Consider the following 24,737-nt stretch of genomic DNA (forward strand, 5'->3'; position numbering starts at 1 on the left):
TATTGAGAGCGGAAGCATGATTTCTGTAACCCAAAACGGTAGCATCTCAACTAAGGAAAAGAAAAACTATCAAGCAACACCAAAATAAATAAATAAATAAATAAATAAATAAATAAATAAATAATAATAATAATAAAAAATAAAAAATGACTTCAGCTTTTAAAACGAGTTAAACTATTCTAAGGGGGGAAAGAAGCATTTGTGTTATTATTAATACCTATTCTCTTCGTTAACTAAACGGCAATTTCTTGGATTTAAAGGTTAATAAGAATTATAATGCGCATTTTTCCGAGGCAAGTAATTTAAATTTGCTTCACTCTTTTGGAAAACGTATTAAAATTGGTTAGGATTAATTTATTTCACATATTACGTATGAAAATGAGATGGCTAAACACCTTATTTTTTTTCCATTAATTAATAATAATGATCATTTGCAACCAATTTTTACAAGTAATACAAATCTCAGATGGTTCTCTGAAAAGCTACATGCAAAGCGAAAGGTGAAAGGTCAAAGTACCAGGTCTACAGATGCTTCGAGAGGTCGCTTCATTGCTTTGGCAGTCGACTGAGTCTTTTAATAACAGGCAGCGAGCACATGATGGCAGTGGGCCAATGGGATTCAAGCGAATTAACATACAGGTAAACAGCAAGCAGAGGTGCATCATGGGAACGGCATTGCATTGTGGATAGGTGAGAAGGAAAAAAATATTCTGAATGCAATATACAACGTACAAAACACTAGGCATGCACAACAACAAAAATGTTCTCTAAAGAAATGAATATTACACCTTAAATTAGTATTGAAGCAAAAATGCATCTACTATACCTTAGTTAAAAGCATATAAGAGAGTAAAATATAGATGTTTGAAATTCAGGAAAGTTAATTAAAACAGCAGCTTGCATACACACCATAAGCATTTTTTATATTGCTTCAGAAAAAAAATGCAAAACTTTCAAGGGCCATAGGATTGATGAACTTCTGATAAGTTAGTTTTCAAACGTAAAATAACGAATGTACTAAGTGGAAGATCCAAGTGAAAAAAAGATATTATCTTTAACGTTCAGAAAAATAATTGTTAATGAAGATCTAGCCTAACAAAATGAAGTGGCAAACTGAGACAAAAAATTCAGGCAAAAAAATATTCAAACACAAGATTATTTGGGCAAAACTGTTTGGGTTTGGATCTTAATTTTTTGTCTGAATCATGTGGATAATTGTCTCAATTCTTCTCTTCACTCTGCTAGCATGGATCTGGCAACACGGAATAAGGTTCCAAACTTAACAAGTTTTGAATTTGAATAGTAAGTTTCTCAAATTTCCCACTCTCGTCCCGTTGTACTGTTTCTAATGACTAACTTATCATCCATTCTGTGTTTTCCACTACATTTGAAATTATAATTCAATTTATCTCAAACAACTTACCGGATTATGCTAAGAAAATACCCTTTAAAAAGGTATTTAGTGTTCTCAGGTATCAGAATAATCTCTATTTAATAATTCTATTTGTAATTTCAGCTATAATCAGTGACCAACCCAGTTAATGAGAAGTGGAACTCGTGGCTAGAACAAGTTACAACAGCTAAAAAGAGCAAACAGCTAAAAAAATAGCCAAGGACTGCTTGAAATATTAGATGTAAAATAATATTTTTAGCTTATAACCATATTTGGGGGCAGACTGTCTCATTTAAGCAGCTGAAATAATAACAAATATCGATTTAGACCACGGTGAAAAAATGTTCCTATTCCTGGATCATTGCTGTAAAAAATGGAAAATTCTATGATGGAATTCTGTGAAAATAAAAATAAAATAAAAGGAGTAGCTCCAATGCAAATAAAAAATGAAATACCCCTTTTTCAATGGGTAGCACAATAGGTAAATCCCTAAGGTTTGTGTAACCAATACAAAACGTGATATTCTAAAGTTCTGAGCTGGAACCATGGCATTTGCAATAATATGAGGTACTACTAAACTCTCAAAATGGGAAACAGTTAATGATATTTTCCTCTGCAGACAGAGCTCTTTTCATCATCATTTGATGATTCGAGATCAAAAGTATAGAGGTGCCAGGAGGTAAAGACGGGCAAGGTAGCAGAAAGAAAGTGGGTGAGGAAAGGATTGAAGGCAGAGAAGAGATTTAGAATGCCCAACAGAGAAATGTTTGGGAAGGCAGTCTTAATAGGGGCCATCAAATAATATAAAATGAGTGTTCTGGAAGTAGAATTACAACATTTTTAAAACCCAGAGAGCCTCACAATAAGAAAGCTTCTTTGTACTGGATATTCTTTCTTCAGACGTAAGTTCCCCATTATGTAACTTCCATGACACCACATTATTTAAGATCTTCGGTTGCTGCAGAGTCTCGACACTGCTTGATAATGCGTTTCTTTAAGCTTAAATTCGTCTGTGCTAACTGTATAAGGCTGCACAGCCCGTTCTCACAAAGTGCACCGAGAACACAAACTCAGAATCAGTTTGGTCTCAACGTTCTGGACTCAGTTCTTCTCTTCCCTTTTCCAGTCCTTGGGAGTTCCAAAGCAGGTCTACTGTTGGGTTGATTTTGTCTGCTATGCTAACTGGAAGAGTGATTATGTCTCCAAAGGATGGCATTTATGAATGAAATTTTGATTGAACAAAGCATCATTCAATGACGTCTCCAAGTAGAAGAAGAAATAGCAAACATGTCTCCCTAGGATCCTCACCTGGAAGGTTAATGCTCTTTTTTTTCTGATCTTAGATTGATGAAAGTTCATGTCCACAGAAATCAGAAGAGCCTAGCAATGTGAGGACACTGAGAGCTCTAAACTGAGCTGGTCAGCATCTCCTTTTCTCCCACTGCATACTGTGAGTTATCTTTCCTAGACACAAATATCTTAGAAAAATATCCTAGAAAAAAATCTTTTCCTTTTTTTTTAAGTTTATATTTATTTATAAATAAATAAAACATCTCCCAGGCAGGCTCTACACTGTCAGCGCAGAGCCCGATGTGGGGTTCCAACTCACGAACCGTGAGACCGTGACCTGAGCCAAAGTCAAAAGTCGGACACTTAACCGACTGAGCCACCCAGGCGCCCCATATCATGTCTTGTCAAGGAAACAGTAAGTTTTCAAAGGTTGGGCATACATATTAGTATCTTGCACACCTCATGCTTTGAAGCACATGCGTAGAATAAAGCTTAAAAAATCTGTATGGATTAATAACCACGTTACAGTATGGCTTTGTAACACAGAGATACTCTGCGGTAGAAGAATGACTTGACTGCTGTCATATGTTTACCTACATTGAAAGGTCTTCAGGCTTAGACTAGACTTTAGAGATCACCAAGCATGGCTGGTCTTAGAAGCTTCGTTAGGTACCTAAGCAGAGAAAGAAGTTCTTTATTTGGGCCTCGACTATGTGCCGGACACTTGGCATCCATTCCTGCTGGCCTCAACAACGTTTTGGACCCTCTGCCCTTTCTGGACCACCTGCAGGTTTGTGTACATCCAGCCAGATATTTCCTTCTCTGGCTCAAAGAACAACTCAACCGCAAGTCAAGGCACGCAAACCAAGGGCCCGTGCCAGGCATTGTGGGCGAAGACCAACTCTGAGGAGTCAGAAAATCCCGGTGACAATAATCAGAGCTGCTGCCTTCTTGTGGAAGAAAGGGATGTAGACAAATAGGATGGAATTCAAAGTTCCTGTACATGTTTTCTTGAACGGTTGAAGCTTATCTAGCTGACGGCAGCTGGCCCCGTTTCCTTTCACAAAACAGGACTCTCCCATGTAGCCCCATGTTGTAGGATTGTGAAGAAAGACGGCTTGCTTAAAGATCACATACCCTTTGTGTGAAAATTACCAGAGAGACGCTCTGTCTGCCTTGTTTTCACATTTAAAAAAATTCTGGTGAGGATGAGGCCCACGTTTTAAGACGTATTATGAAAGAATAAGGCTCTAAAGGAAATAAATGTCTCCTTTTCTGGAATCAAAGCTTTAAATGTGTTTCAGGGTCCAATTAATCAAAAGAAGGGGAAATCCCTGGACAATAATACAAATTGCATTACAGAAATTCTTTGTGTTCAGACATGGAGCCCAGGTGAATGGAATATTAAGATCTTCTGACTGCAATCATCACTCTCATTTGTTCTTTTAAGTAAGGAAATAAAATAAGAGGGTTTTTTTCCGTGTATTGGGCAATCTTGCTCCTAGAGTAAGAATACTTTGACTTTACCCAACTGCATCTCAGTGGGTTCACATGAGCCTCTCACTTCAACTAAAAAGACATGACAGACTCAATAATTTTCATGTCATTGTCAGAAAGAAGCTGGCTTTTCTTCTGAAACTACATTCCTTTGGCTTGTCTTTGACGATGTTGCAAGATCCCCTGAAATATCAGAACTCCAAATTTGGGTACAGTATAACTATCTGGGAAAATACGGTAACTACATACACTGACATCCACTGCAATACCTCTATGCATCTTGGTAAGTGTGATGTGAAAATGCGCAGAAGGGCACGCAGAAGCACACACAGAGAAGGAGTCTTGACTTTAAAATACCAAGCTGAGGAAGGACGTGTTTGTGTAAATGCCTATGTCTTCTCTTATCCCCACCAACCCAAGTCACCTACCATTGACATAGAGTGGCTGCATTGTTCCTTCAGTGACTGAAGGATAGATAGATAGATAGATAGTGGACATTACAATTGCTACTTCTAATAAACAGCCAGATACAATCAAGGCTCAGATAAATTCAGGGCTTAGCCCTAAGGTCACTATTACTACCAGTGGCTTGTTGTATCAACAGGTATTTGAGATAGAGGGACTAATTTTTTCATATTCCCAGAACCTCGTCGCCTACCCCAGTGGCCAGAGACAGCTGTCGTGACCCAGGCTGAGCCAATCATAGCACGCTCGTACTCTGACCATGAAGACAGCCCCCAAAATGACCTTTAATTGCTTTTTTAGTTTTTCTAATTAGAACTGCTGTAGTAGATACTGTTTTCTCTCTTGTCGAAAGACATAAGAACGTATCCCTATAGGGGTCTGGAGCCGTGGTCAATGTTGCATTGGAGAACTTGGTCTTAGAAAACAGAGTTGATATACCAAGAGAGGCAGAAAAGAGAAAAAAAGAGAGACCTACTGGTTTTCTAGTTTCTGGATGCAGGCATCCTGATCTCTGTTTTACTTCTACTCCCTTTGGAGGGCACCGCACGAAGTCCAAAGTTTTTATTTCAGCTACTTCGGTTGGGTTTTTGTCTCCTGCAACCGCAGTCCTCAGAGGAAAAAATGTGTTCTTTGGGCCTAACTGTCAATACACCAGTTAGGATAAATTGGGGCCGGCCTAAAACAATGATTGCAATGAAAACAGTTTTACTTCGTTTTTTTTTTTTTTTAAGTTTTTTTTATTTATTTTTGAGAGACAGGACGGGGCAGAAAGAGAGAGATTGGGAGAGAGAGAATCCCAGGCAGGCTCCACACTGCCATCCCAAGCCCGAAGTGGGGCTCGATCCCACAAACCATGAGGTCATGACCTGAGCTGAAATCAAGAGTCAGATGCTTAACCGTCTGAGCCACCCAGGCTTTCACTTCTATAGGATGAGATCTTCACTAAGAGGATGGGAAGACAGATTCCACATAGGAGAAAGGTAGAAAAGACCTCACTTGTTCACTAGAAGAGTTCCTTTTCCATCAGCATTAAGTAACCAATTTACTCTCCTCCCCACTCCCACCCCCATTCGGTTCCCAATTACAATCAGTTTTGCAAACTGCTCTTTTACTAGAACAAAAGAGAGGGAGAATTTCTCTATATTGTACGACAGACTCTCTCTCTTGTGGTTGCATACACCTGTGCATATATATAGAAACTCACACATTCAGAAAAATCACTGTTCTGTCCGGGGACATAAGACTAAGAAGATGTGAGGCAAAAGCACCAAAGCCTCAGAGACTCTGAGGAGAAACCATGGGAGACGGAGGACCAGTGCTCAAGCCTCTTGGGAACAGGATCTGATCGGAAGGGTCTGTGTGACCACATACCGCGCCCAACGCGGTCATCACGTGAGGGCAGGCTCTGTGCTCTTCTCTCTGTATCCCCGGCACTCACAGGGCCAGGCCTTTAAAAACATTTGTGGGAAGAATGTTGAATAATAGGAGCTTTTTACGTGTAACAGCTACGCTTGCATTTTGATCAGTTATCCAAGTGTGAGGTGGCAGTCGCTAGTTAGAATACTGTTTTATTAAAGTACACCTTTCATCTCTGAAGTCCTGTCTGTCTCTTCCGAGGAAGCATTGGCCACTGAGTCTTTCGTTCCCCGCTGGGACCCATTATGCATTTCCATCATCCCTGAGCAGCAGTGTTGCTCTCACTAAACTCCAAGTTCCTTGAGGGTAAGGAAGCCCTCTTAATGTGTGTATGTTCCCAGCAAGTGTCTGCTGCATGGCAGGTCTCATTAAATGTTTTGGGGGCGCCTGGGTGGCTCAGTTGGTTAAGCGTCGGACTTTGGCTCAGGTCACGATCTCGCGGTTCATGGACCTCGGGCTCTGTCTGTGCTGACAGCTCAGAGCCTGGAGCCTGCTTCTGTGTCTCCCTCTCTCTTTCTCTGTCCCTCCTCTGCCTGTGCTCTGTCTCTCTCTCTCAAAAATAAATAAACATTAAAAAAAACTTAAATGTTTTCAATGAATGAGTGAATGCGCAGTGTCTACCATATATTAAAGTGAGCTTCTGATAAGCCAGAGACCTCATGTTAAAACAAATTAACTAGAAATTTCTACAGCCTAGTGTGATGGTTCTCATGCTGCACAGGAGAATCCCATGAGAGTTTCCAAAAAAACGGCCACCGCCCAGGCCACACCCAGACAAATTAAATAAGAAACTTTGGGGGAAAGGACCGGTGTTGAAATCTTTTAAGACCCCTCAGGTAATTCCAAAACATAGCCACGTTTGAGAACCAGTGTTCCAGGCAGGTGCTTGTCAACTGTTAATGTGGATACAACCCCTCCTGAGCATATTTTAGAATTAGAATTCTGATCCCAAAGGTCTGGGGTGGGGCCTGAGAGTCTGGAGCTGTAACAGCTCCCCAGCCATGATGATGATGATGATGATGATGATGATGGTGAGGAGGAAGAGTGGAGAGGAGGAGCAGGAGGAGGTGGCAGAGACAGCTGGTCTCTAAGGGACAGTACAGTGACTCAGGGACTCCAGGCTGTGTTACCCGCCCCCCCCCCTCCCCCTTTTAAAGCACCAGTCAGTGCAGCTCCATTTTCATCTGTTTCGTGACTGGATGTTCTGCAGACAATTGCATTTACGGGGGGGGGGGGGGGGGGGGGATAGTTTGAAGGACGGGGTGGGGCGGGGGGGAACAGGAGTAGGAAGAGCCCGTCACTGGTCACCTGTTGCTAGCCTCCCCGCCCCCAGGGCCGCGCAGCGCTCAGCCGCATTTCCCTCCGCTAAGCTCTGGAGCCCACCTTCCCGCCGGCGCCGGCCACGGAGCCCGCTCCCAGGAGGAGTCCAGGCCAGCGCAGGCCGGACTCACAGCAGGACGGGCCCCGGGGCGGGGCGCTGACGCCTCGCCGGGGTTCCCTGCGCCCGAGGGATTTACTTATTGTGCTGAAGGAGGGAAGGAGGGGGAAACAAAACAAAACAAAACAAAACGGGGGGGAAACAACAACAGAACTTAGGCAGCGGAGCAGCAGGAATAGCAGCCTTCCCTAGGTCCCGATCGTTTGGGAGAGCGTCTGAATCCCGCGGGGAAAGCGCCGCCCGGCGCCCAGGGCTCCCGGGCGGAGGAAGGTGCGCGGCGGGCGCGCCTCACTTACCATGACTGTGGCCGCGGCCGCGGCTGCCTGGGCGGCCACCGCCGCTTGGTTGGCTTGGTGCTGCGCAGCTTTGATTTTGGCCTGCAAGTGTGCAGGAGGGTGAAAATATTTGCATTTCTCCCTCATGCAACGCCCCTTTATGTAATCCATACAAACGGTTACGGTGTTGTCGTTTGTGTCGATCATGGTGCTGTCTGCGGGGTGTGCAAAGCGGCAGTCGGTCTCTCCCCGGGCACAGTTTCCTCGCTGGAACTCCCTGCATACCTAGGACACAGGGGGGAGAAGCAGACGATGCAGAAGAGAGGCTGATGGCCGCCGGGAACTACCTCTGCGAGCGCAGCCATTTAGGTTGAAAAAAACAAAAAAGGAATAAATGCTTTTCCTTTCTTTTAATGGGGGCTTTCGTGCCGTTTCACTAGAAATTTGCTGTGCAGAGCTCAAGTAACCAGAGTCCCTGACAAACTAATTTGACTTTTGCTTGGCCCTCTTTGCTGGGGTGGGACTCTGTTGAGAAAATAAGTCAAAACGCGCAGTTTTCGCTAAAATAACAAAAATCAACAAAGCCTCCATTTGTCCCTGGGCTAGTGTATATACATCTCTAATAATTAGGACATAATATATGTATTTAACGACATATAGTATATAATTTGGACATCTGTAAGCACATCCAAATCTTTTCCTACTCTGACAACCCTGGGATGCCATAGTTTTTTGGTTGTTTGTTTGTTTGTTTGTTTGTTTTGCACGGAGGGATAGTTTCCTCACAGGTCAAGCCACCAGGTCACAGCTGTACAACTCCAGAAGGGATTGGGGGAAACAAGCTTGTTCCTTCTCCAAGGATGGCAAGTGGGTGGGGTGAATCTGAATACTCCTGTTTTCCCCTAGGACTCCCGGGCTCTAAAAAGATAATTTACGCTTATAATCATAAGTCAGAACAATCGAGGCTGAGACGTTGAAACTTGCATTTAAGATCACTCTATTATTATTTTTGATGGCACCGGAAGAAGATAAAAAAACAAAGAAAAGACAAAAAGGAGAGAAATATGGGAAGAAGGGGAAAGAAATAAGTGGAGGGAAGGAGCAATAGAGTTCCAAGTACTCATGTGTTGTTGCTATTGCTTTTTTAGTCCTTAATCCTTAGTTACCCTAAATGCTCCATCACCTAAGAATTCCGATGCATCAAGAGTTTATTGTATAAAGAAAATTTTCTTTAGAATTTAAAGCGCATTCTTGATTCTGCCCTGAATATCGATAATATAAGATGACATGACTGACCTATAGACATAACACTTAGGTTTATAAATATCATTAGCAGGACAGAACTACGAGTAAAACTGTTAAGTTATTTTCCTTTTAGGCTCTAATTCCAAAGCCAGTAAGCGGTGGTTGGCATCTCGGCCATCAGTGACGTTATATGAAGGGTCACTGATGTGACAGTCAAGCTTTGTGACAGTCAAACTTACTTGGGAAACACAGTTTCACCGACCAGTGGCCAAGAGGGTTTGAAGGGTAACACAGAAGTCGCAAGATTGCTCATCATTTCCTCCTGCTTTGGATATAAGCCAATATTCCGATCTTTAGTTCATAAAATGTACAAATAAAAACAACTAAGATGTTCCCATCAATTCCGAGTAAGCCTTCCTCTCTAAATGGAATCCTCCAGTCTGAGACCACATCAGAGGTACAGACCAGCCGTCAAGCATTTACCAAGGGTCGCCGTGTGCAGGACAAGCCGGCTTCATTCCTGGCTTGAAATGAACTGCATGAAGGCCTGCTAAAGTCATTGTAAATTATTTTTCTATGTTTTTGTCTACCAGTCCTGTTGGGGAGGACAATTTGTTCCCAACTCGGCTGATTTAATTTGTTTTCTAAACCACACAGTCACGAACTGAACACTCCATGGGTCCAGCAGGTGGAGCCCCAAACACTTTTCTAGACCATGAAAGGTCTGTTCTATATTCACAGGGGCAGACTAGATCAAAACAGCAGTGTTAGGGGCGCCTGGGTGGCGCAGTCGGTTAAGCGTCCGACTTCAGCCAGGTCACGATCTCGCGGTCCGTGAGTTCGAGCCCCGCGTCAGGCTCTGGGCTGATGGCTCGGAGCCTGGAGCCTGTTTCCGATTCTGTGTCTCCCTCTCTCTCTGCCCCTCCCCCGTTCATGCTCTGTCTCTCTCTGTCCCAAAAATAAATAAAAAACGTTGGGAAAAAATTTAAAAAAAAAAAAACAAAAAAAACAAACAAAACAAACAAACAAAAAAAAACAGCAGTGTTAGGGTCTTTAGTCTTTTCGTTTTGGGATTCATATGCTCCAGACTGAAGCTGATACCAGGCAGCAACACTGTATTGCCCTCAAGATTTATTGGGTAAATATTTAAGCAAATGCACATTGAAAGAACATCTTCCAATGATCCAATGTAAAGCACCGTGTACATCCTAACCATACATAGATCACCTAACAACTTAAATAGGTAATGGAATTAAAGGAGCTCTTTAAAAAATCTATCAGAATCTCTACACTACTGCATAAAGTGCTCTATTAAATATCACAGGATATAGTAGCTAAGATAAATCCTCTTACTCTGATTAAAGAGAAAGTTTACCCAGTAACGGTTGGCTTGACTTATGACTTAAGAATCATCTTCTATAATTATACGAACGTGTTTTCTTGACTTTTACCGAACACTTGAACTTAAAGAAAATATCTCAATGAATACTTAATACGCCCAGCTTCCAGTTCCCCTGTTTACCAACAGTACAACCAGGGCTGATATTCTGGAACGTTCCAATATAACCATATTAGCTCTTAAAATATTGAAATGTGATCATACCAAATGGTCAATAGTCATAGTTCCACTTACCCCTACCCCTGTCCCCAGGTGTTTCAAATTCTTCTGATTTGGCCATTCTCAGACCTTTCCAGGAGCCATGAAAGGTTAATGCCAGCACAGCTGGAGGCCTTCAGGAGCCATCTCTATGGCCTACACAGTGATTGATTCAGTGTTCCACTGGTTGTTAAATATTTTGCCCCTGAACACACATTCCAAACAGCTGAATTTTGTTTGTGCTAAACTAATTCTTTCCCTACAGACTAATTTCCTTTATAACTCTGCCTTAAATTGAAACCACAGAATTACGAATGCATGGCTTTTAGATGAATGTGTGTGTGTGCGTGCGCATGGCTGTTTTGCAAGACTGAATTAATATCTTATAAGCATTCACTTACACAGAAGTACACCTCTACCCCAGATGCATCTCAAACCACAAATATAATGAAGTACCTCCAGTTTGTCAGTCCTGAGAAGTTTCTGAGTTGCAGTTGAGCCCGGGACAGTGACGGGTGGACTTCCGGGAACAATAACGGGTGTGGTGGGTAGAATTTCCGTTGGGACTAACCCAACTCCAGGGGTTACAGGTGCTAAGTAAGGAGCAAAGCTAATCGCCGTATTTGTCCCTATTGCGGGACCTACAGGAAAAGTGGGCTGTTAAAGGAAGACAACACAGGACAAAGATTTCTTTAGAATAAAACTTTAAAAAATCACCAGTAAGTGTCATTTGAGCAGAACTTACTCACCATACACAAGACCCTTTGTGTTACTTGCGTAAATCGATGCTGGCCTGTGAAAGTTCATTAGATTGCCTGTTTTGTTTTGCTTAAAAAAAATAATATCCACGTATATCCTCTCTTCCTAAAACCATACAAAAACATGCGAGCACATTATAGAAACCTAATTACAGGGAACGGATTAAATTTTTATTCCTATGAAAGTTTTCTCAAGAAAAAACAATAATTCTCACTGTCATTGCTCATCATTCCAAACAGTGAATGTTATAACAGGAAGGGGGTAAACGTATGGAAAACTGACTCCTAATCTTTGATTTCTCCTCCTTGCATCTCAAAAAAGGACAGGAGGAAAGAAAAACCTTGATTAGAGCCTGATTTTCAAGTTGATCGAGTACATACATTCTCAAAAATTGGGGATTATCTGGGACTGTATTTGCTCTGATTCAGCATCATGTTCCCACGTTCCGTCACTAGCCTGTATGTAGTGTTCATATGGACCTGCTGTTTCTCGGTCCAGTTCAACTGTGTCTAGATCTAACCTTCCCTGCCTAAAAGGTTGGATGAGAGAACATGAACTTTTTAATTGGCCAATTTTTCAACTGGCCACTAAAAGTTGGTTTGGTTTCCTAGGTTAAAATCAATGCAGCAGTGATAAAGGCATACCGTACTTCATTTAAACTTCTCGATCGCTACACTCCTTGTCCAGAGATAAGAAAGAACTGCGCTAGGGGGTTGATGGGATAATAATTTTTAAAAGCCCCACCTAAAAATATGCTTTCCAGAAAGGAAATAATGTAAGAGAACAATAAAGTTTGCTTCACTTTTCTAGAACCAATGTTAAAAGTGTAAGACGCTAAAGATTTTTCTTAGAATGAATTTTACACTAAATTGTACCTGTATGGTTTTATTGGTTGGTTGGCTTTTTAGCTAGTTGGTGACTTTTACCCTCTTTATTTTTAGGAGCAGTTTGCAGATATTTGCAATCACGTGTTAATGCAATTTTCTAATAACCAAACCGTGCTCTCGGCCATGTCACGCTACCCCTCTATTTATATATTGTGAGTAACATTCTTGTTTTCTATTTACGGCTCTGAATGAGTTGTTGAACATATGGGAAAAATAACAATCTATGTTTATTATTAAACAAATTTTTTGTTGACAGCAATAACGGAAAAATACCTCTTATGGATGCTCATGTTAGAAAACAGTGAATTACTGATAGTTTGTTCAAGGAGTTCTCAGAGGTTCTGGAGGTCTTTAGCGAAGTGGCTGGGGGCTGTGAGAGGTGATTCTAATGGCCTGCGAGCGCTGTTATAGCCCTCCCACGAGGAGCTCTTAGATCTTTATGGCTCAGACATCAAATTCACTTTGGGACAGGGTTGCAACATGAGGTCTCAACATGGGAAATAGATGGCAGTTAGGATTTTTTTTCTCCCAAATTTTATATGTGTATGTTTTCCATTTTCAACCCATTGAGCCATAATTACAGAAAGTTGCGGTTTTCAGTAACTATAGTTTTTATGAGTTAGCGCCATTGAAAAAAAGCCAAGTGATTTAAATAGTATGACTATCTAATGTTAGAATTAAAAAAAAATCAACTCTGAAAGGTCATAAATCACAACAGATCAGGGATTCAAAGAACCAGCTAAATCAGAAATGCCTGAGGGGAATTTCATAAATAGAAATATCGCCAGACTCGATAGGTCTAGGCAGGGACCTTGAAATTTGCATTTAAAAAAACTTACTATGTGATCTGATGTGTGGCCCAGTTTGGGGACCACTGTCATAGATGGAGAGTGAAAATAGGTATTAAAACACTTGTACTGAATGTGTAATTTAACACAGAGACCAATTATCAAAGTAAACATTTAAAGAAAACAGCTCTCCCCCACAGGCCCGTTTTTGATTTTCTGCAGCAGCAAATTCCCAACCCTCCCTCTTGTGGATCATTTGAAGCCAGGGTCAGTGTGGTGACATAAATACAGGTTGTACCTTGACTGTCGGTGGGATGTCAGAACCTCAAAACTCATTTCCTGAAACCTTTTTTGGATATCAATAAATCTATTAAAATCAGAAAAATTTTGCTTTCCAAAATGTAAATTACTTGTTCATCTAATTTAATGATCTAAAATGAACGTTGCAGGGGAGCCTGAGTGGCAGTCAGTTAAGCGTCCGACTTCGGCTCAGGTCGTGATCTCACAGTTTGTGGGTTCAGGCCCTGCGTCGGGCTCTGTACTAACAGCTCAGGCCTGGAGCCTGCTTCAGATTCTGTGTCTCCCTCTATCTCTGCCCCTCCCCTGCTCATGCTCTATCTGTCTCTCTCTCTCTCTCTCTGTGTCTCAAAAATAAACATTAAAAAAAAAACCCTTAAAATGAATGTTGCAGTTTACTGATGATAGCTGTCACATAGCTCAGAGAGAGTATTATTTCAAAAGAAAAACACAAATTTTAGACCGAGAGTGATCTGGATTCAAATCCCGAGCTCTGCCAGTGAACTGTTATCCTAGGCAGTGAATTAACCTCTCTGAGCTTTAGTTCTCAAGGAAGTAAAACCAGTTGACTTGAAAAGTTGGGCTGAACAAAGTGCTACCTCTTCCCCACTTCCCATGGTCAGAACTCAGCGAATTGCAGGTGTCACGGGTAGTGTAAAAATTGGTATTAATAAAGTTTTCCCCCAAAAATCATCCACTGATTCTATAACAGGCATATAATCAGCATGGTGATATAATAATAGAGGTATAAACTCTTATTTAATGATAGCAAATGTTTTCTCCTTTTTGAAATATGGGCTGGGGAAAATACCTATTTTCTTTCATGTGAAGCTGACAGTTAAAAGTTGATAGGCCTCATGAAGACAGATTCAATGAGATATTTTCTCTTTTTTTAATACAGTGTTTTTGATTGAAGGCGATTAGTAAAAAAAAAAAAAATAGTTATAGTCATTCTCAGAGACGGGCACTCCATTATTATTGTTGACAGTGCTGCCTTACGCGTACATAGGAGCCGCTGTTTCCAAAGCACTGTCACACACACTGTCTTCTTTAACCTTCTCGTTATCCGTGAGGAGCAAGTGTGGCATCACAGTAGGTGGAAGCAGGTCGGACTATAGACTCAATAGATCACCCAAGGTCAATGCTGCTGAGGCAAAGCACTCAGGACTCCTGACTCCCAGGCTGGGGCTATTTCCATTCCTCTGCACTCCCTAGATTTTTGTTTGTTTGTTTGTTTGTTTGTAATTTCTTAAAACAGAAAAGGGGAGAAAAAAACCCCAGCCGCCCTGATGTGTTTGAGTGTAAAGCCAGAGCCTTGGCAGGGAGCCCTGTCCCACAGTCAGCGGGTGCCTTCTCCAGACGGGAGGGTGAGGCTGCTCTGAACAGCAGTGCCGCTGCCCTGGAAGAGTGGATCTCAGATCCCGGATTCAAATGAAAACTCCCCAGGTAGAGTCCGGGCTGACACCGCGTCCTCGCGTCTGAATTCAGTGCTTCGCTGCAGCTGAGAAAAGAGAGAGGTGGCATCTCCAGATGATTCCGTTCTGCACACCACCAGCTAGAGCCCCGGGGAAGTCGGCCCCGTGCTCTGTGCAGAACAGCTGCTGCCAGGCTGTCTGAGATGGGATCCATTTGGTCCCCGGCATTGCTCAGAACGAACGGCCGCCAGAGAGGCCAGAAGACCAGAGCTACAGAGTCTCGTGGGAGAAAATGGCTTCTGAAATGCTGGCCTTGCTGTTTCTAACCTCTGTTCTTTACTTCATGCTCCTGTGTTTCTCTCTCCTTAGCGTTTCACACGCTGGTCTTCTTGTTCAGTGCACTCTACCAGTAGTCCAGGTTCCAAGATCCTCTCTCTCTCTCTCTCTCTCTCTCTCTCTCACACACACACACACACACACACACACATTCAGCACGCGTTCTTTGATATTTTGTAGTGGCAAGGAAGGATCAGTGCTGAGCAGTAATGACTAAGTGGCCTGGGGTGTTTTACGGTTCTAAAATTTAGTCAATTGACTTTTTAAAACAGGAGCGTGAGAGTTCATACATTTAGAAAGCTTTCACTTCAAAGGTAGGTATTTGGCACTCGAACTGAAAGGCTTAAAACATGGCATCCCTTAAGCCTCCTCTCTTTACTTCCAGAAGCATCTCTGGAGGGCAGAATACTCAATGCAAGACCTTGTCCCCAAGGACTGGGTTGTATAGGCTTTTAAATCTCTATCCTCCCCCACCCCCACTTCTTTTTCTTTTCTTTTTTTTTTAAATTGAGGTAATACCGACATACAACATTCTATTAGTTTAGGGTACACAACACAATGATTTGATATTTGTATATATTGTGAAATGATCGCCACAGTAAGTCATTAATATCCATCGCCATATGTAGCTGCAGAATTTTTTTCTTGTGATGCGAACGTTTAAGATTTGTTCTCTTAGCAACTTTCAACTATGTCTACATAGTTGAATACTACAGTATTCTTAGCTGTAGTCCCCGTGCTGAATAGCACGTCCTCACGAATTTCTTTCTTTTCTAATAACTGGAAGTTTGTACTTTTGACCCCCTTTACCCATTTTGCCAGTTCCTCTCCTCTGCCTCTGGCAACCAGCAATCTATCTGTATCTATGAGCTTGTTTTTTGTTTTGTTTTGTTTTGTTTTTTAGATTCTATGTACAAGTGAAGTCATATAGTATTTCTTTTCTCCGTCTGACTTATTTTGCTTAACATAATATAGTGCCCTTGTGGTCCACTCATGTTGTTGCAAATGGCAAGATTTCATTCTTTCTTATGCCTGAATAATATTTCATTGTTTATATATATCACATTTTCATTATCCATTCATCTGTTGATGGACACTTGAGTTGCTTCCATATCTTGGCTGCAATGAACATAGGCGTGCAGATATCTTTCCAAGTTAGTGTTTTCATTTTCTCTGGATAAATACCCAGAAGTGGAATTGATGGACCATGTGGTAATTCTATTTTTTAAATTTATGAGGAACCTCCATACTGTTTTCCATAGTGACTGTGCCATTTCACATTCCCAATGCAATGGATTTCCTTTTCTCCACATCCTGGCCAAACTTGGTACCTCTTATCTTTTTGATAATACCAGTTTAATAGATGTGAGGTAATATAGTGTTTTTCATTTGTAAGTCTCTGATGATTAGTGATATTGAGCACCTTTTCATGTACCTGTTGGCCACCTGCATATCTTCTTTGGAAAAATGTCTATTCAGATCTTCTGCCCATTTCTTAAATGGGCATAGGATTTTGTGTGCTTGTTTGATATCGTGTTGTATGAGTTCTCTATATAGTTTGGATATTAACCCTTTATTGGATCTATGATTTGCAAATTGTTTTTCCAATTCCATTGATGCCTTTTCATTCTGTGGCTGGTTTCTTTTACAGTGCAGAAGCTTTTTAGTTTGAAGTAGTCCCACTTGTTTATTTTTGCTTTTGTTGTCTTTGCTTTCGTTATCAAGTCCAGAAAATCATCACCAAGACTGATGTCACCACTTATATTTTCTTTTAGGAAAGGAGCTTAATGGTTTCAGACTTTACACTCAGGTCTTTAATCCATTTTCAGTTAATTTTTGTGTGTGGTGTAAGAAAGCGGTCCAGTTTCATTCTTTTCCATGTGGCTGTCCAGTTTTCCCAACACCATTTATTGAAGAGACTTTTCCCATTGTATATTCTTGGCTCCTTTATTGCAAATTAGTTGACCCTATGTGAGTGAGTTTGTTTCTGGGCTCTCTATTCTGTTATATTGATCTATGTATCTGTTTTTATGCCAATACTATACAGTTTTGATTACTATAGCTTTGTGACATAGTTTGAAGTCAGAGAGCATGATACCTCCAGCTTTGTTCTTCTTTCCCAAGATGTCTTTGGCTATTCAGTCTCTTTGACTCTATATAAATTTTAGGAATATTTGTTCTAGTTCTGTGAAAAATGCCATTGGAATTTTGATAGGGACTATTTGAATCGGTAGATCCCTTTGGGTAGAATGGACATTTTAACAATACCAATTCTTCCAATCCATGAGCATGGGCTATCTTCCTACTTATTTGTGCCTTCTTCAATTTCTTTCATCAATCTTGTGTTGGTGGTATAGTGGTTAGCATAGCTGCCTTCCAATTTCTTTCATCAATCTCATATAGTTTTCAGTGTACAGGTCTCTTATCTTCTGGGTTAAATTTATTCCTAGGTATCTTATTCTTTTTGATGCAGTTGGAAAGGAGACATTTTTCTTATTTTTTCTTTCTGAGAGTTCATTATTAGTGTATAGAAAGATGACAGATTTCTGTGTATTGATTTTGTATCCTACAATATTAGTGAACTCATTTTTTAGTTCCAACCACCAACTTCTTTATCTTGAGTGTACATATGAAGGTTGTGTGTTGGGGGAGGTGCAGCGTGTGAGGAAGGAAAGGAAAAGAATTACTCCCATTAGGAACTGGGGAGAGAAAAACTGCCAGGAGGAAAAATTTAAGGGGACTTTCAAAATACAGTGAATTGGAGACATAAAAGGAAAGAATGGTTTGTGTTTTCATTCGGTAAGTATTTAATGGTTTAAACATTGTACAAGGACACTGTGTGCACATTTACTGAACTTAAACCCTAATGGGAAAGAACAAACAAATAAAATTACAATTTATTTTTATGGATAAGCAGAAATGAGAAGGCCTTACTCATAGTGATGGAGATTGGTGGTAGGTCACAGGGGATAGATTTGGAGTCCTTATGCATAAGATGAAGTTAACATGTGAAGAGCAGTAGGATAGATACTTCCAGCAAGATCAAAGGCCATGAGGCAAGCAAGAGCTTTGTGTATGTGTGGAGCTGAAAGTTCGGTTTTAGTGAACACAGAAAGAGTGGCCCATGATGAGTTGGTGAGCTGATGGGACCAGACCACAGATGACATTATAGATCATAGTCATGGTTACATATTTGGCTTCGTCTCTAATGAAATGGGAAGGCACTGCAGGGTTTTAAGTAAGGGAGTGGTATGATGCATTTATGTGTTAAAAATATTCCTCTGGTTACCATATGCAGAATACACTGGAATAAAGCAAGAATGGAAATTGAGAGATTAGAAAGGAAATGCTTCCAAGGTATTTTGAATGAAAGATTGATGGTGGCTCAGATGGGAGTTTGGGGAGTTCGAGAAGGGAATAGACTTGAAAGCAGATATGACAGGACTTGCTGATGAACTCGATGTGAGAGAATCTGCTTAATTTTGGTTTTGAAGCTGCTGGTTGCATTTACTGAAACGGGAACTTAGTCAAATAAAGAATTTGGAATTAACCATGTCAAGTTCCAGGGAGAAATTTAAAGGTGAGTCCAGTAGGAAGTTAGATATGCGAGCCTGGGGCTCAGAGGAGAGGTCTGGAAACATATTTGGGAGTTCTCAGCCTGCAGATGATTTACAGCCATAGGAATGGATGCAACCATGAAGGAGAGGGTCAATAAAAGAAATGTCCAGTGCTGGGAACCTCAATGTAGAGCAAAGGAACATAATGGGCAACATCTCCAGCCTTTTCCAGAAGAGGAATACAGATTAAAGAAGAAGGAGCATTCCACAAAGGAGAGGTTGATTACATATGTTGCATATGGCTAAGCGGTCAAATGAACACAACGAAGGCAAAAGTGACCACTGGTTTAGTAATATGGCGGGCGGTGGTGAGATAGTCAATGGATTAGGTCTAGGGTGGACGGAAGTCAGAGGGAGTGGAAAAAATATCCACCGTTTGTTTTTTTTTTTAAGAGAAATTTAGCTTAGAAGGAAACCTAAAAATGGCGTGGTTCTTCTACTCCATGTTTATCAGTTTATTTGTCTTAAGCAATTCCTGCATGTATTAGTTTCTTGTAGCTGGTCTGAGAAATTTCCACAAACTTGGCAACCTAAAACAACACAAAATTATCCTTTGATTGTTCTGAGGGCCAGAAGTCTGAAGTCAGTTTCACTGGGCCCAAATCAAGGTATTGGCATTTCATGCTCCCTCTGGAGACTCCAGGGAAGAATCTATTCCTTGTCTCTTCTATCTTCAGGTGGCAGCTGGCATTCTTTGGTTTGTGGCCTCGACACTTGTCTCTGCCTCTATGGGCACATTGCTGTTCTCCTCTTCTCTATGTGTCAACTCTCCTTCTGCCTCTTTCTCATAAGGATACTTGTGATTGCATTTATTTCAAGAGGACTGCCCCATCTCAAGATGCCTAACTTAATCATATCTGCAAAGACGACTTGGTTTCCTTAGAGGTGACATGTACAGGTTCCACGTACCTTTCAGGGCCATTATTTGGCTTACTATACTGTATGATGTCACTAACGCATTCCTGAGATTCTGAAGTTATTTGTAGAGTTGATGATTTTTAAGTTTATCACACTTTTTATTCTGAGATTTCTTGTGATTTAGAAGCCTCTGCTAAAATATTTAAATGTAATATGAAATGTAATATAAATATTAAATGTAATATTAAATGTCTTTTTCATAGACAAATCATGATTATTAACTTCTAATTAATACTTGAGACAATACATAAACATAACTTTCAAAAATGATTTCAACTAACAGCTAACAACGGGAATGGGCTTTTCTTATTAACATTGCCACTGTTGGGGGGGTCAATCTTTATGAATTCTAAATAAATAAGAAGTGAATGATTAAAGTGAGTGAGACAGACACAAAATACCGTGTGACTGTGTTGATCTCGGTGGTTCCAAATTTATTCCTACAGACATTATTCAAGACGAAAAACTAAATTATTTTAGCTTTAGGTAATTTAATAAATAATTTATGTGCGAACATCAATAGAGAACCATAAATTATACATGTGTGTGTGGTTTTAAACAGATCCACTTAAATGCCTATATTTGGTGTTAAATGTATGCAGAACTCTATGTTGTCCTTACATTTAGGCTCCCAACTACTCATCCTTTGGGATACAGTTATTTGGGATTTTCTCCAAGCAGTATTTCTTGCCTCATTCAAAATCATAATTCCCTGTGCCTGAATCTTACCTCGCCCTTCTCACGACTCTGTCTACCCCCCCAAAGACTGTATCTTATTATTGCTGGATCCCCATGCACCTGGATTCCCCCCCCCCCCCCCCCCCACTCCGGGCAGAGCTGGGTCCTGGCTACTTTGTCCTGTCCACCATTCTTGAGCAGAAGCACCAGCAGAGCTAAGGATCTGCCCAGATTCTCCCTTCACCAGGGCCTTCCCACCCTCCCCACCTCATCCCGCAGACACTCAAGAAAGTACATCTCAGCTGCAGTGTCCTTTTTAATTTCGCAGCCTTTAATCACACGGACTTTTCACACAATAAAGACTAATTTTTAAACAATAGTCTTTTGTGTATGTACTGCTTTAAAAAAGCAAGTATCTCTCACTTTACTGGCTTTGTTGTGTGTGTGTTTTTTTTAAATTAGCTTGTTTTTGACAAATAATTCACAGATGTAAATGAATTCCACTGAAGCCCAATGCGCTCCTTTCCCCCAGGGCCTCATTCCTAAAACAATTTCCAGACCTTTAAGGAAATACTTTCAAACACTGAAATCAGGGAGAAAATATGGCACAATACATATTCTCAGCCTGAACTCCCTTGAGCATTTACTCTTGGGGCCCTGGCCACAGCGCCACACCCTTCCCAGGCCTCTGAGAGGCAGCGGAGTGTGGGTGGCTAAGGCAGCCTCCTCTCTGGCTGCTGTGGGGCTTCAGGCCTAGCACACTGCAGACAGCGCCCTGCTCCCAATGTCTGAGCCCCAGTGCCCGACCCACAGCGTATTAGCTGCGAGACATCGGGTAAATGGTTCAGCCTCTCGGGTTTCTCCCTTGGCTCATCCTTAAAACGACGCCATTGAACGGAAGAGTCCACCTGCTAGATTGCTAACAACGTGCTAGGCATCGAAACCTGCTCTTCACATAGATCATCACTTCGTACTCTAAATGAAAACGTCGAACTCTTTCTGTTCTAAGATGGTTCAAAGGTGGAGTTTACCGGTGAGCCCGAGTTGGGAGGGACACAGATTTCCCAGACACTGCTTAGAAACTGTCTTTGCCTACTGTTTCCACACACACTTTTTCCATTTAAATAATTTCAAAAACCCTATTTTCAGAAACCATTTAGCTTCAAAGCTATTTGCTTTAATTGTAGCCAGAGACAAAGTAGAGCGAGGCCGTTTTAGGTCAATGTGGCGCTGCCCGTACCAACACTTTAATCATCAAGCCCATCATTAGATGAGATGTACTCACCACTGGATGGAGTGGGGTTCCTGGAAACATAAATTGCATCTGCTGGGCAAGCATCGCTGCAGCAGTTTTTTGCTGGATCAAATTGTTCCTCCCATTAATTTCTAGTTGAGTTTTTAAATGTGTTGGAGGATGAAGATACTTGCAGTTTTCTCGTGAACAACGGCCCTGTAAAACGAATGTTTTGGTTTTAGGACTGTTAGGAGTAGTTTTCATCTACTGTCAACCATTTCACAATCGCTCCATGTATACAAAGGCAAGGAACCCGTGTGTGAGTGTGGGTGTGTGCGCGTGTGCGCATGCACGCACCCTCCCGTTGGAACATACAACAGACTTGGAACATACGAGGAGTGAATCAGGCATTAGGTGATTATCAATGTTGCTGAAACCTGTTCAGCAGAGAAGCTTCCTGAGATTTTTTTTTCTGTTGTTCTTTCTAGCGGATTCCCACTCTGACAACAGACTCTAAAGGAATGTGAGGGCTAGGAGGAAAGGCAGACCCTTAGCCTAGGCAGTGTGGAAGGCAAACAGAGGAACATATTTATCAGGACTTACCAAAAGGAGTCTTTGAACTTGCTCTGCCTTGGTTTGTGCATGACCAAATATGAATAATCATGTACTGAGTGTGTGCAGTGGGGACAGTAATACTAATTCCTTGAAATGTGTGTTCCACATTGGCTGAAGATATCCCTAATTCAAATCATTAAAGGAGACGCAATGGAAGTATAGGAGTGGACATTTCTTAGGAATCGATGCATTAATGAAATCTCCAGGCATAAACTCAGATCATTACCTGCGGCTAATTCGTTTGGTACACAAAAGTGGTTACCCCATGGCCCTGCCCTGCTCCCATGACGACTGTATCAAATGTAGTGTCCGAAGAGTGCTTATGGCTAAAGTAACATTTGGATGTTAAAGTTGGCCCAACAACAACAAAAAAAAATAATAATTGGGTGGCAGGTGTGCATAAAACCCGTCTTGGAGAGTAATCGCTGATGCAGGGTTCATACTGAGTTCCCCAGTTTCCAGAAGTACCGATCGAGACAATCATGTTAACGTGTGACTCATGCAATTTCTGGAGAAAGAAGGGCAAATACTCTTTTCTTCTTTACAAGAGCCACCTGGTATGAGTATTATCATTCCCTAAAGAATTAGTCTATTTGCAACCAAGAGAATATGGCTTTGTTTACCAGATATAAAAATAATTTTAAACAACAAGCTTGGTGGATCTGGAGAAACAAATTTGTTTATAGTCATCCTAATTCTAAACATCTGGAGTTCTCGCTCTGTCTCCCACTAATTCCGGCTGCACTTTTGGCTGTGTTGGCTCCCTCTCCAGTCTGAGCCTTTCCCCACCGCAGTGGAGAGGGGGCAGATGTCGGTCGTGGGCTCAGTCCTAGTGGTCTGTGGTCATCAACCAATGCTGTCCTCGGGCTCTACTATTAGCAGCATTAAAGGTCGTGTCACCCACTGAGTGTAGGACATAGTCAGGTACTGGGGACATCAGAGGGAATTGGTCACATTTCTGCCAATAAAATTCTATAACAATGGTTATATGTCAGTGTGTCCCTTTGGTCTCAGGCTCATATTGTGAATGTTGTCATGCAGCTTCCTATGTGTGAAATTGCCATCCCTGGTCAACTATTGGAAGGTCTATTGTGAAGACAGATAGACTGAAACCACAATGAAAGAGAATGTAAATCAAAGTGGTCTAGGAATCCCTTTCTTTCTCTCTCCATCTCCTTTTGTTTGCAATTCTGGGGGATAGTTTTTATCCTCACTTCACTTCGCTTTTTGTTTTGTGATGTCCCAGGGTCCCTCCAGCCCTACCAACTTGCTTTAGGTTTCTCTTTGTTTATTTCCCTTTCTGTCCTCCTTGACAACTGCCTGCAAGTTTCTGTTTGCTAAAATCCAGTCCCGAAGAGGCATTCGTATCGGGCCAGCTCCTACAACACAGACGTGTGGCCAGTCTCTGGATTGGCTGCCTCTCTGCCAAGTGCCCACATACACTCCTATCATCTGTGATGGGAGGTGGTTCATGGGATACAGGACGTAGCTGCTGCCCATCGGCAGGGGTGGAGGCGGATTAAACAGAACGATATTTCTCGTACAGAAGATAACGCACCTCAGGCTCCTCTGTGACAACCTCAATCCACACTCTTTCAGCACAATCATTTGACCTGGAGGCTGACCCCAGCAAGGCTCAGGTATACAGAGTACCTTTACAGCCCTGTGTGCACAGACATACGGCTGGGCCCAATGCGGGGGATTCGGGAAAGTAGAGTTCCATGGAATGGTGAAAGAATTTGTGACATGTCTACACTTCTACCAATTTGGTTCTTCGGTGTTGCTCATTCATCTAATTGTCCATTTGATCCACTGGTCTTCTAATGTAATCCTTTGTAGCTACATGTAAAAATTTCGATTAGGCTAGAAAAATATGGTTCTCTTGTAAATGCTATTATCTTTTGATACAGCCGGGACACTTAAGGAATGGTATAAACCATTTTCAGCCAAGAGAACATGATTTACAACATCAAATTAGTAATTTATTGATGGGACCTTCTTTTTCATGAGAATTAATGTAATTTCCTAGTGTTCTCATTTACACATTCAGAATAAGGCGTATTATTGATCACCCACGTGCCAGGCAATTTATACACGGTTATCTCATTTTCCCCTTACCACAGCTATCATGATCCCCATCTTACAAAATAACAAAGGGGTTCAGAAATAATTAAGGAACTTTCCCAAGGTCATCTAATGGGTAAGTGGTAGAGCTGGATTCTAAATTCAGGTCTTCCTGACTCAATTACATCACTTTACCAAACTAGTTATTGGCAATAGTTAAAATCTAGGAAAGATTAAAATCTAGTGTTATCCTTGATAAAATAACATGGGCACATATATATAATATAATAGTAAGAATGCATAACACAATTTAACATATAGTAAAATATACATGAGAATTTGGGAATAGAAAAGATTATTTGCCTTGGTCTATTCCTTGATAGTCTTCGGTAGGGGGATAAAGAAATGGTTAAGCTCACAGGCTCTGGAGGCAGACTCCTGGGCACATAACTTGGTTCTGTCCCTCCTCACTGCGTAACTTTGAGCAAATTACTTGAATTTCTTGTGCATCAG

The 24,737-nt window shown here is 41.4% G+C and overlaps 1 protein-coding gene across 8 annotated transcripts in view; it reads right to left on the bottom strand.

Moving 5' to 3' along the window:
• The window catches only part of MBNL2 (muscleblind like splicing regulator 2), a 158,525-nt gene that overhangs the window by 34,770 nt on the left and 99,018 nt on the right, over positions 1-24,737 (bottom strand). For 3 of the 8 annotated variants that reach the window (XM_060636821.3, XM_060636822.2, XM_060636818.2), the window contains exons 3-6: positions 21,597-21,761; positions 11,073-11,273; positions 7,796-8,059; positions 518-571 (exon numbers count right to left, since the gene is read on the bottom strand). In XM_060636821.3, the coding sequence (XP_060492804.1) occupies positions 518-571; positions 7,796-8,059; positions 11,073-11,273; positions 21,597-21,761 (684 nt within the window). The remainder of the gene's footprint in view (positions 1-517; positions 572-7,795; positions 8,060-11,072; positions 11,274-21,596; positions 21,762-24,737) is intronic. The other 5 variants (XM_060636824.3, XM_060636825.2, XM_060636823.2 and 2 more) reach the window with 2 other exon arrangements.

The sequence above is a fragment of the Panthera onca genome, chromosome A1 (assembly GCF_046562875.1).
Source record: "Panthera onca isolate mPanOnc1 chromosome A1, mPanOnc1 haplotype 2, whole genome shotgun sequence".
Lineage (NCBI taxonomy): Eukaryota > Metazoa > Chordata > Mammalia > Carnivora > Felidae > Panthera > Panthera onca.